This window comes from Chionomys nivalis, chromosome 5 (assembly GCF_950005125.1).
Source record: "Chionomys nivalis chromosome 5, mChiNiv1.1, whole genome shotgun sequence".
Taxonomy (NCBI): Eukaryota; Metazoa; Chordata; class Mammalia; order Rodentia; family Cricetidae; genus Chionomys; species Chionomys nivalis.
The window spans coordinates 64598410-64611991 of NC_080090.1; the positions used below are offsets into that span (position 1 = coordinate 64598410).

The 13582-nt window shown below is 43.0% G+C and overlaps 1 protein-coding gene across 1 annotated transcript in view; it reads left to right on the top strand.

Moving 5' to 3' along the window:
* Positions 1–12059, top strand: part of Axdnd1 (axonemal dynein light chain domain containing 1) — a 79602-nt gene extending 67543 nt beyond the window's left edge. Inside the window, exons 21-25 of the mRNA XM_057769134.1 lie at positions 2629–2754; positions 6277–6381; positions 9337–9419; positions 10490–10761; positions 11992–12059. Of these exons, the coding sequence (XP_057625117.1) occupies positions 2629–2754; positions 6277–6381; positions 9337–9419; positions 10490–10761; positions 11992–12059 (654 nt within the window). The remainder of the gene's footprint in view (positions 1–2628; positions 2755–6276; positions 6382–9336; positions 9420–10489; positions 10762–11991) is intronic.
* Positions 12060–13582: the final 1523 nt, after the last annotated feature.

Here is a 13582-nt window from a genome sequence, read left to right on the forward strand (position 1 = left end):
TTATTTTTTCAGCATTTCTCTATAATCTAGCTCTAGGAAAAAATGATATTTTAAAAAACTAGGATAGTGTTAAATTTATATATTAACTCAGAAAGGCAACTTTATAATGTTGAATTGTCCTTTCCAAGAACATGGGTATAATGTGTACTTTTATGCTTGTAAATGTTAATAATTTTCTCATCTTGCATATAAGTTTATATCTGAATGTTTTATTTTGCTATTTTATATATTATAAACTTTTTATTTTAGTCTTATATATGGTGTGAATTTACTAAATTATATAAGCTTTTCATCAGTTGGTCCTTTTGTTATCTATATATTAATAATGTCATCTACAAAAATAGTTTTATATTTTTCTATCAATTTTGATAATTTCTAAAGGCATCTTAATGGTTAAATTGTGTTGAATTCTTCTTATTCAATGTTAAATAATAGAGATAGCTAGCATCCTTTTTTTGAAGAGAGTTTTTTTTTGTGTGTATACATGTGTTATGTACATGTGTATATGTATATATGTGTGTATAGTCATGCAGGAAGCTTTGAAAGCCAGAGGAGGGCAATGGAGCCTCTGGAGCTGGAGACAGGCAACAGTGAGCTGCCTGATCAGGTCCTGGGAACTGAATTTGAGTCCTCTCGAAGAGCAGCAAGTGTTCTAAACCCCTGAGCTTTCTCTCCAGCCCTGTTGTTCTTGTTTCTGATTTTAGCAGGAATGCTTTTAATGATTTGCCGTTAAAAACTATGTTGGAGGGTGGGTGGGTCTGGTGGTGCTTGCTTTTAATACCAGGACTCAGGAGCTAAGTGAATCTCTCTAAGTTCTACAGTGAGTCCTGAGCCAGTCAGAACTGTATTGTGAGACACTGTCTCAAAAAAAACCAAAAAAACAAAAAACAAAAAAACAAACAAAAGTTAGAAATACACACACACACACACACACACACACAGGAAAATGGAAACACCAGTAAAAATTAAAAGCAGTAGACTGACCCACCATTTAATATCTTTATTGTTCCCTCGGAAATTTCAGCTCTTCTGTATGGAGATATTTTTTCTTCTGCTTTAGCCTTTAAAATTCTTTTTTAAAGAAATAAACTGAGGATCTATCTACTTGTGGCAAACCAAGTTTTTGCTTGTCTGAAATATCTTTGTTTCAACTTCATTCTTCAAAATTTTATCTGTGCATACAATCAACTCTATAACGGCTTTCTTTTCCCTCCATGAGACTGTCACAAAGCTAATGATGGAGAATGCAGCTGCCAGTTTGAAGATAACCCATCTTTATACCCTGGCTACTTTTAAGACCTTCTTTTTGCCTTTGGCATTCCGCACCCTCACTCTGATGTATGGTTCACATACATGAGTTTTTGTCGGGATTTGAATAGGCCCCTTTAAGGCATGGGGCACCATTATTCCTTTTCTCTTGGGGCTTTCCTGGTGGCCCTCAGACTTCTCAGGCTACTTTGGGATCCCTTTTCTTCTCTACAGTTTTATGTAACTAGTTTCTGTCTTAAGTTCTTGCACTGCTCCACAAGTTTATGTGGAAATGTGATTTATTTTTCTTGCTTTAACTACATGCACACAACTATTAAATATTTAGCCCAAATTGTTCTCTCTAGACTCCAGATCCATAGATTTCCACTTGGCTCTCTCAGTAGTGCCTTGAATGCACACAACCTTCAAGGATCCTGTTTTACTTCCCAAACCTGCCTCCTCAGCCTTGTCCATTACCTCCGTGAATGGCACCACCATGTTAGTGGCATGAGCCATCAACCAGGCTCACTTAAGATGTGCCTTTCCCCTAACCGTTTGCTTCCTCATTCAGTGTCTCCTGGATCACCCTTTTCTCTATGGCTATAGACTCTGTGTTCATTCTCTCCTTGAATTTTTCTCTTTTCCTTTTTTCTGATCTATTTTGAGAAAGATTGTTTTAAAATGAAAATCGGATTAATAATTTTTGCCATCTTGTGGATGTTTTTCATCTTTCTGATATAATGAAGTCTCTTGACATGACAGTTAAGTCCTGGCTTACAGTTGTGTGTCTTTGGTCCATTTGTCTCAAAGGTTCTGTCTTATGAAACCACTTTTCTTCTTGGAGCTAATAGTGTACACTTAAGTGCTTCTGTGCCTTTCTCTATGCCCTTTTCATACTACAAGGAAAAGCTGCCTCCTCCTTAACCAGCCTTCTACCCCCCTGTCCTCTACCTGGTGTAGATTGGATGTCCTGTTCCATGCTTCATCCATAAGACTGTACTGTCTGCAAAATGGTAAGCTTTGTGAGGACAGAAATCATTCTTACCACCATTTGTGGTTTTTTTATTTTAAAAGATTTTACTTTTTATCTTATTATGCGTAGGTTTGTGCACATGAGTGCAGGTACCTGGAGGACCAGCAGATCTCCCTGGAGCTGGAGCTCCTTCTGGTGATGAACTACCTGACATGGTGCCAGGAGTAGTGTGTGTTGCCAGCCACTGAGCCATCTCTTTACTCCCTCCATTCCTTTGTGTTCCTATTGATAGCAGAATACTCAGTTGTGGGATCAGTGCTCATTTACTATGAAACTGCTAATATCTATCTATCTATCTATCTATCTATCTATCTGAATTACAATTATAATACTGTTACATTGCACAGGAAGCTACAAAAATTTATCTTGACCCAGATAAACCTTTTATTGGTGATGATGATGATGATGATGAAATTGAGATTAAGGAGCCTGAAATTCAAGAAAAGGAGGAAGAAGTAGAAGTAACAAAACAGGTAAGATTATTTGCTGGGCATAGTAATGGGTGCCTACCATCTCAGCTGCCTGGGAGGCTGACACAGGAGATCACTTGAGCCTAGGAGTTCAATACTTGGCAACACAGCGAGACCTTGTCTCAAAACAAAACAAAGTCAAACAGACAAGTGGCCGGGAAGCCAAGCGAAAATGATGTGTGATTCTTCAGCATTGGCTTTCCCTCCCCTTTATCAGACACAGAAGGTGGAAGCAGGTTTCCTGGGGTGACCGAGTCAACCTCCATCTTTCCCCATCCAGATGCAGCCACACCTCCAGCGATACTGATCCTGGTGACTTTCTTTTTCCTAAATCCCAGTGTTCCCATCAGCTTCATTCATTGCCTCTTGCCGGCATTCACACCACCGTCCACCTTACTCCCTGCTGCTGCTTCTTTCTCCTTGCATCGCTAGGTCTCCCTTTGCCTCTGCTTCAGCTTCCCTGCTGCCCTTTCCTTCTTCCCCATCTCTAACTTTTCTTATTGCTCGGACTCTCTCTACTCCTGCTGACAAATCTGTGGCAGTAAAAACCCAGCTGGACATTTACAGTAGTGATAATACAATGACATTACTAGTAACTGAGTGTAGATTATGAGTTCTAAGTTGTGCATGTTGCCCAGGATAACAACTTAGGGTATACATTATCTCATTTTACAGATAGGAAACTTAAGTTCTGAAATGTTGACAAATTTACCTAAAATCATATAGTTTCTAATGGCAGAATCAGCACTCAAACACAGACGATTGTGGCAGAAGAGCCCTTACCAATGCCTGGACTGATTGCTACTGTCTCTGATTTAGAGTCCGTGCTTGCCTGATGGTCTCCACATATCTTGGTGTATGCCTCTGCACATGGTTTAAGTGTTGTCATAGGGCCTTGCAAGACGGTGGTCGACCTGAGCTGGATCCCCAGAACCCACATAAAGGTGGAAGGAAAGAACTGACTCCGTGAAGTTGTTCTTCCTTCACGCATGCACGCTCCCATACATGAATAATAATAAGCAAAGTTTTTAAAAAAAATGTTGCTTTGACCCTGAACTCTATTCTAGGTCTTTAGTCACAATAAAGCAAAACTACAGAACAAAATTATGTATAGCGCCCAGCCCTCTGTCTTTAAGCATTTTCTGTTTCATTTTTTGACAAAGTGCTTGGTATATGGAAGACCATATAATTTTCCTTTTCCATTTATTTACAGAGAATATTAAAGTTATCACTATCTGTGAATTTACTTCAGGCCCTTTCTTCTCTATTTCATAAGTATTGATTCAATTGTCAAATATATTTTTTTCTGTGATCAGGGCCCCTTTGTGTGAACATACAGCCCTTCGAATACATCTTTATGCTAACAGTCATGATATACCATGACTGTTCATCTTATTATCTGCCTTTGCCTTTCCTGCTGTGCTAAGTTTCTGTGTTAGTCAGGGGTTCTATATCAGGGGTTCTATAGGAACAGAGCTTATAAAATGTATATATATATATATATGCTTTTTTATAAAGATGGAAAAATAGGAGTCATATATATTCTATGGTTAAGAGTTAGGATTAGGGATATATGTATACACACACACACACACACATATATATCCTATTTTTCCATCTTGACTTTATAAAGAAAAAAAACCTTCTCATTCTCTTCTCTATGTCTCCATAGAAAGTTCATTCTAGGGCATGGTAGACTTAGGTCAGTCCTTGATGGGCTTCTATTTCGCTGCAGAACACATTACTTAGGAGTCTATGGTGGGCTCATCCCATCAGCCTTCTGAAATTTGCTGCTACACTTTATGTGTATGTTCATATATATATATGAGACTTATTAGAATGATTTATCGTTGTGTTCCAACAATGGCCATCTACCAGTGGGAGATCCAAGAGTTCAGTAGTAGTCCAGTTATGTCTCAACTGGTCTTCAGTATTCCCTGGAATCCTGAAGAAGGAGACTCTAATACTGGCCAAGGAATGGACTTGCTAGCAAGAGCAAGAGCAAACAGGCAAAGAGAGAAACTTGCTTCTTCCATGTCCTTTATATAGGCTACCTGAGAAGGTGTGGCCCAGATTAGAGCAGGCTCTGAAGGCTTAAGAATAGGAGAGCAGATTGTGGCCTTTTTGTGTTCCATGTGCTGGTGTGAGTGAGGGAAGGATACCTCCCCTCCTCCCCTCGCCACCTGTAGCAGGTGGGGGACCTGACCCAGCCCCTCACCAGCTGCTGTGCTCAGGAGAACAGGCCCTGCACCTTGCCTAGATAGCATGGTAGAGATGACACTGTAGATAGGGTGTGGGTGAGCCAGCCCTGAGGGGTGAGAGGGGTGTAGTTGGTACCTCCTCCCCTTCACCCCTACCACCTCCAGTTGGCCAAGGAGCTGACCCTCCCCTTCATTAGCTACAACACTTGTCTTGGCAGCACAGTAGAGTTGACCCTGTTTATGGGGGGTGGTGGGGGGTGCGGGTGAACTACCCCCGAACATGACCATGAGATATCTGGTCCTGCCGCTCATCTGCCATATGGCGGCATGGGCAGAGGAGAGATGCCCTGCTCTCTGCCCCTCTGTTCCTGAGGCAGGTGGGAGAGCTGCTCCTGCCTGTCACCAGCTGCAGCCCTTGAGAGAACAGGCCCTGTATCTACCTGGGCAGCACAGTAGAGTTGCCCCTATTGCCAGGGTACCAGTGAAACATCTGGAGAACGTACATGAGTGCAGGAGATCTGGCCCCGCCCCTCATCTGCCATGTGGTGGTATGGGAAGGGGAGAGATGCCTCACCAGACCCTGCCTCCTGTGGTGGGTAGAAGACATTGCCTAGTGGTCATAAGAGTGGGAGAGCTACCATGCCCCCTCACCAGCTGCAGCACTCAAGAGGCCCAGTGAGGATCCATCATCAATACTGTAGCAAAAACCACAGGCCTTGAACCAGACCAATGACTCTTTGCAATGAACATTTGCAAGTAAAGATGTATAAATAAAAGGGTTTACTGTGTGACTCAGTGTATCACATTACAGCTTCTGTGATGAGATTTCTCCCTTTTTTTCTTTTCTTTTTTCTTCTTTTCTCTTAAATTTTATTCTATTTTGGGAGTGTGTTTCAAGGGCAGAGGGTAGATATGAAGGGACAGGGAAATGAATGGGATCGAGATGCATGATATAAAAGATACAAAAAATAAATAAAAAATGTTAAAAAAAACCTGGGTCTTCCTACTTCAAATGATTTAATCAACAAAATCCCATCACAGATGTATTGGGTATTAGCTGATTCCAGATGGGGTCAAGTTGACAACCAAGAATAGCCGTCACAGTTCTCAAGGGCTGGGTGCAGCTCTTTGTTTTGATCATAACCATTTTCTCCTGTCCCCACCCCCATCCCCACTTTGCCTATGTTTGGAGCAGGCCTTCAAACATTGTCTATGCGATGGAGACAAATGGAAACCTAAGGTTGAGACAGGTCTCTGGGTGGCTTGCTCTGCTGTGTGACACATGTCAGCTGACTAACAAGTCCTTGGTTTTTCCATGCTCTAGGAACCTTCAGTTTCTACGGAAAATGAACAAACCATTCGATACATTGGGAGAGATGAAAATATTCATTGCAAACCTCTGCTTGAAGAAGATATATTTTCATCCTGGGTACGTAACTAAAACTCAACTAGGAAATCTTAAAAGCTACTCCTTAATGTTCATTGAAAACATTATGGGTCTAACTTTTAGTGCTTTTATTTCCTCTCAAGTGGCTCCGGCTTAGTATATTTTGCAGAGTTTTTTTTTCTTTTTCTAGCACAAGCTTTAGAAGACTCTTATTTTTCCATATTGACTTTACAAAAACAAAACAAAACAACAACAACAACAAAAAAAACCAACCCCACTCATTCCCTTCTCTGTGTCTCCATAGAAAACTCATTCTAGAACCGTGGTAGACTGAGGTCAGCTCTTGATGGGCTTCTATGGCACTGCAGAACACATTGCTTAGGAGTCTATGGGGGGCTCATCCCATCAGTCTCCTGAAATTTGCTGCTACACTTTATGTGCATGTCCGTGTGTGTATTTTTCTGGGTTGGGAGAGAGGAATCAACATATGTTGTCAAATTTCTCAACCCTCAAATCAGGAGTCTTTCAGTTGTTAGGATGTGAGTCATACGCCTAGGTGGCTGTACCTGGGACTGAGGGGCTATGTCAGCCTGGTGGAGGATGGTACTTAGAGCATGTAGGTGGAGGTCAGGCCTAGAGTAGAGAGGATTCACAGTGAGTTTATCCAAGGACCTTGTAGGCAATAAACCCCACCAGTGGTGGAAAGAACTCAGAGAAGTCGTTGTAGGGCACAGTCGGGGTGAGGAGTACATGGGGGGATTATAAGCACATTTTCCTAAGTGGAGTCCTGTAAGAAGTTTTTGAAATAATTCTTGGCATCTGTCATCACCACTGCGGCAGATTTAAGAAGTGGCAGTACAAACACAATAGAGATATAAGGCAAGTTCTTTAAAAAGAAAATACAGAACTGCCAGTCCCAGGCAAAGCTGTTCTTCCTTGAACTTGTTTCCCCGAAGTAAAAACCCTGCTGTTCCATCCAGAGGAAATGTCGGGATCCAGCTTTGGAGATGGGCAGGAAGCAGAGGGGAGCTAGAAATCTGTAGCTTGTGGGCAAAGCAGAAAACCAGTTAGGATGGACCTCATGGCTCTGAGATGCTACCTGTCTTAGTCAGCTTTTATCCCTGTGACACAATGCCTGAGAAGGCCAACTGAAAGGAAGAAAGATTTAATTGGCTCCTGGCTTCAGCCCATTGTCACTCAGCTTCAATGTGCCAGTGCTGTGGTGGTGTGACAGAGAGGGCGGGGGGAGAGCAGGTGGGAGAGAGGAAAGAAAAGGAGGATAAGGAAAGATGCTTAAGTATACCCTGTAAGGCATGCCACCGGTGAGACCGGCCCTACAGTCTCCATGTCCTATACTTCATCACGTGGGAAGGAGGCCTTTAGCGTATGCTCTTTGGGGGACATTTCAGACCCACTGAGCAGCACTACCTGCTTCTCCTCCCTGGGAAAGGTTATTCCTGCCTCCAGGGATGGTTCAGTTCCATCAATTCCGAGAGCCTTTAGCAGCATCCGGGACCCTCACCGTGTCACAATCATTCCAGCATCTCATTACAGAGCAATCAGCTCAGACTCTGAGATTGCAGTTATGGGGAAGAGATGGACGCTTTAAATTCAGCAGGCACTACCAGACAGATATGCTGCCTTAATGCATGTGCTCAGCTGTGGGTACAGGGCTGCGTGGAGCACAGCTACTCTAGCCAGCAAGCAGCACACTAGAAACAGGCTGCCGAACAGTCATCTTAAATTCTTGGGTCCTGACTGCCCATAGAGCTACAAGCATATCATGAGTTTTGCTGGATCGTATGAGTACCCTTAGAAAGGCAAATCGGAGACAGACTTGGGCTCAGCAATATTCTCAACCCAAGATTAAAATTCTCCCCTTGTTCATTATTTGGGCTCAAGGACTGGTATAAATTTTCATATTGTAATACTATATACCCCAGGAATAAATATTAAAAACAGTGAGTTGCAGGGCGGTGGTGGTACACACCTTTAATTCTAGCACTTGGGAGGCAGAGGTAGGCAGATCTCTGTGAGTTCAAGGCCAGCCTGGTCTACACTGGAGTTCCAGGACAGCCAGGGCTTCACTGAGAAATCCTGTCTCCAAAAACAGACAAACGAAAAAAACCAAACCAAAACAAAAGAAAAGAAAGATACTAATTTGTAGATTTATAACAATGATAGGAAAGGGCCCTTAAAGTACCTGGCTCCAGAAAGGTATTTCCTAAACAGACAGGGCACAAAATCGAGCAGGGAGTCGGGTGCAGAAAGCTGCATCCATAGGAGGCAGGTCTGGACCCGCACCTTTTCAGAGGCTCTTTCAGGCCTGAAGTTCAGTCCAAATCCCCTTTGGAAAGCTGGGAAGAGTGAGCCCAAATGCTGAAGGTAGAAGGTCTCAGACAGAGACCGGCCTTAAGGTACAGTGTACGGGCACAGGCAAGAAGAGTCCAATGCACCTTTACGAGCCATGCGTCCATGTTTATCTCTGTCATACACTTGGGTGGAAGAGCAAAAGGAAGCACGGATACGACGTGCTCCAGGCAGTGGCCTGCTTTGCTGCTTCTAAATCAGTATTCAAACCCTAAGCCCAGCATGATTTATACTTTTAAGCAATTATGTCATCCCTAAGGAATGACAATGATGTATGTGAAGTGAAATTATTAGCAGCAAATTATTAATAACTGTGAGTTACTTTCTTTAATTTGATTCATTAGAGAAACATGTTTACTTAAAGCATTTCCACATTTCCTTTTATTACTGTTTCTCCTACCTTTTTCTACACTAATGTCTTTCACATCTACATGCAGTATGACTAATTTAGAGTTTGCTGTGCTATTTGGTTGCAGGCAATGTCTGGTCTTTTGGATGTTACGCTTATGTATAATCATCTACTAGATAAATATGAGCAATAGAAAAGAATATTCTAGATAGTTCTTGAAAACAGACAATTAACTATTGGAACTCTCAGTTCAGTCACTCAGATATTTTCTTTGTCAGCGAGAACCAGCTAGCAAAGGTGTATTGGAGCCGAAGTACCTTGAAGTAATGACTATAATTGAGCACATGCAGGAGAAGCTTATGTAAGTATGAGGTACCATGACGGTAAGAGGATGAAGACTGTAGGCCAGGAGCTTGGCTGACAACCCACATGTTCTAGCTTTCCTTTGTCCTGCTGATTTTGGTCTCACTAGTCGGATGAACAACTGAAAATTTTTGTCTAGAGGCAGTGAACTCCGCTGCTGTAGAAAGAAAGCCCCTCCTTAAGCCACCATGGAGATGGGAGCTGGTGTGGAGATCTGCAATGTGTACATTTGTCAGGAGCGGAGCGAGTGGTGATCCAAGTCAGTGGGTTCTTGGGAAAAGACTTAAGGAAAAGAATGGAACTTGGAGAAAGCATTGTGCTTGAGAAAGAAGGTTCTACCACCCAGGGTTGGGAAGAGAACAGCTAACGTGGCTGATGATTGTGTGTATGTGTGCTTGTGTCTACATCTGTGTGGGTTCAGGGACTAAACTCGGGTAGTCAGGCTTGGCAGCAGTACTTTCACCCCCTGAGCCCTCTCCCCAGTCCTAAATGTGCTCTCGTAAGTATAAAGCACAATGTCAAACTGCTTTTCTTGATTGTAAATTCTGTTTTCAGAGGTGTTAGAAAAGAAGGGACATTATCAGGTTTTGCTGAGTTCTATCAATAATGTGGAATGAAAATGAACTACTGATGAAGATTCTCTGGCTATCAGTAGGGAATTCAAATATAGCAAAGTCAGATCTCATTCAGAAATGAGAACTACATTCCATTTTTTTTTGACAGGGTTTCTCTGGGTAACAGCCCTGACTGGTCCAGGAATTTGCTTTGTAGACCAGGGTGGTCTTGAGATCCACTGAGATCCATCTGCCTCTGCCTTCCAAGTGTTAGGATTAAAGGCATGTGTCACCACCATCCAGTGCTATGTTGTATTCTTAAGTGACAGTGTAACTTCAGCTGTCACCTGGAGTAACCCCTAGGCCCTTGATTCTCCATTCACCACCGATGTCCCCGTTTCTCTTGATTTTATCTTCTCCCATGGCAGTTTTCACACGAGTTTCTGTGTAAAGGAAGGATATATTTTCACCCTTCTCCATTCTGTTGTGTTTCCCTGGACTTCGTCCTCATCAGACAGATTGACAGCAGAGCTAGACAGGCAGAGGAGAAGTTTGACGAGGTGAATGAGAAGCTTCATCACACTCTCATAAAAAACAGAGATCTGGAGAAGGAATTAGAAGAAATGACCAAGAAAGCCAGAAAGGACTCACGTGTAAGAATAAAAAGCCACAAGGAGGGAGAAGAGGAGGAGGAGGAAGAGGAAGAGGAATCTGAACAAAAAGAGGGGAGCCAAGAAGGAGAGGAACACAGACAAGGGAGAAAATCCCCAAAGCATGCAAAGAAAGGTGAGATGGCCTTCTGCATTTTCTGAAGAAGACTTGATTGCACCACAGCATTTTAGAAGAGCACAAGTTCTCTATATTTATTCATTTATCATGGGAAAGTTCCACACACAAACACAATACACGTGTGTGCATCCCACCATGTGGGCATGTGCACACGACATACACACAAAATACTAACGTTTGGAAAAATAAATGGAGAGTGACAGAGGATGACACCTGGTATCAGCCTCTGGCCTCCACACCTGGTATCAGCCTCTGGCCTCCACACATGCACAGGTGAGTGCTCCCTACGCATGTACCCGCAAACATGCATGCTTGCACCCTACACATATACAGATACCGCACAAACATGTATATACCACTCACATACAAAGAAGTAGCAATAGAGTTTTATAAATATACTTATGAGAAAATATCTGTAAAATCTGATAGTACATATAGCCATTCCTTTAAAGCTTGCATTTGCTTCTAATAATTTCATTCTGAAGAAGTGATTTGGACATTGTGGTGTGTACCTGTGTCCCAGATACTCAGGAGGCTGAGGCTAGAACATGGCTTTGATATCATGAATTTGACACCTGTCTGGGCAAAAGCAAGACACCATCTTAAAAATAAGTAACTATGACAGGCAAGATGGCTCAGTGTCTAAAACCACTCAGGCACAATACTAATGACTCAATTTCAGTCCCTAGAACTCATGATAAGGTGAGAGAGAGAGAGAGAGAGAGAGAGAGAGAGAGAGAGAGAGAGAGAGAGAGAGCAGACTGTACAAAACTGTCTTCTTCCTCCCACAAGTACACCATAGCCTCTGTCACCTTCCCTTCACAGTTGGTCACCCTTTAATGGCCATTCTAGGGAGAGCAGGCTCGATGACCAGAGGCCTCCTTGTCCCCATCCCTGAGGCGCATCTCATATGGTGTGTGGAGGAGGCTGGAGAGCAAGGGCAGGAGATGACAGAGGGATGTGGGAGTGAACAGAGGAGAATACGGAACTCACTCTGTTTGAACGTTCTCTTCTTCGTTACTTGCCTGTAGAATCCTTTATCCCAGGACCTAGCTGGCAACACATAAATGTTGGGAAACTTTCTGAATCTCAATAATCAGTTTAGGGTGACTAGTTGGATTGGACTTACCCAGGTCAAATTGAATTAAAAACCAGCTTTTAGAGTTAAGAGCCGTTAGTGCATATAAGACACCAGTAACTAACAATATTCTGTTTTTGTCTTTTTAGAAGCACAGTCCAAGGATGATCCTTCTAGACCCGGAAGCCGAACTAAACCCAAGCCCAAACCCAAATAGCTTCTTTAAGAGCCTAGGGGTCACAGTGGCCATGCCCCTGAGCATGCGAAGATACTGCTGAGCTGTGCAGTTGGCAACACAGCTCACATGAACAGACTCCCTAGCAACAGCCATTAGAAAAGCCATGCTATCCAAGCCAAGAAGGTATTTCTTTAGAAGCATGGCAGAGGCCATAAGGATTCATATGTGAGTTTACTTGCCAGATTAAAAACAGTCTATGCAAAAGTGTGCAGGCCTCTTCAGTTGCTTTCCCGAGAGTTCTGTGAAAAGTGATCGTCTCTATGAAGAAAATGCTGCAGCAACTCAGCTCAGGTGGAAGGAAGCAGGAAGTGTTTGACTCAGCAGAGAGGGTCCTGCTCAGCCACTTAGATTGCAGCCACAGATTTGTTTCCTGATTTCAGGCGCCCTATGATCTCTCTGGTCCTAACAATCCTCCAGCTAGGTGGGGGGAGATGCTCTTAATCCCATTTCTCAGCAAATGAGACTGAGCCCTAGGAAGGTTATCAGCCTTCTGATTCCACAGATCTGGATGGTGTCAGAATCCGTGCCTGACTGCCCAGCCATGGCTTTCATGGCTTCCATGGCTTCCACGGCTTTCTGTGTTGCTGGAGGCTCCCCAGAGTCTCTGTGTTCTTTCTTTGACAACCTCATCCATTTGTACTTTCTATGTCCCCGAGTCTATATAGGCATGGAAGATGATCTTTCCTGTAAAATCACGCTGTGAATGACAAATGGGTGCTGAGGCTGTCACTCTGTAGGGCTCCTTACTACACAGCCTCCGGCCTGCTTGGCTTTGCATATCTCTCGGGCTTGGTCATTGCTGGGAAGATGGCTGTACTGTTTTGTTCCATATGACTGCTTTGGCTTTCTCTCCTAGACTTTCAGACTTTTGTCTGATTGTTCATCCTCAGAAACCCACTGACTCCAGAGTCCCCAATCTGGTCACCAGAAGAGTATGACGAATGGGTTCAACATTGCTTAGGAGTTACCCATGCCTACTGGAAAGGGTCAATTATACTTTGTGCTTATAAGAAAGAATACATGAAATTCTTCAGACAGTTGAGTGTGTTCATGGCCCAACTGATGGCCAAAGCCAAATCTGTTGCTTATAGCTTCCACCTGCTGGTCCAGAACCCTGCTTTTCTTCTTCTGAAAGACATCCCTTGACGACACTGGCAAATGAATAATTTTTATTAATTTTCTATTCCATAGGAATGAATGGGCATTCCCATACAAATTAGTAGATCCTATCTTTGAACACAAGAACCTTGTCCTAACCAGGAAGTGGTGGCACACACCTTTAATCCCAGCACTTGGGAGGCAGAAGCAGGTGGATCTCTGTGAGTTTGAGGCCAGCCTGGTCTACAGAATGAGTTCCAGAATAGGCAAACAGACCCAAAAGCTACAGAGAAACCCTGTCTTGAATAAACCAAAACCAAAACAAAACAACCCCAAAACAGCACCAACAAGGCTGGCCCTTAGAATGTGTCAAATCATATCAACCCCATCAGATATATCTACTG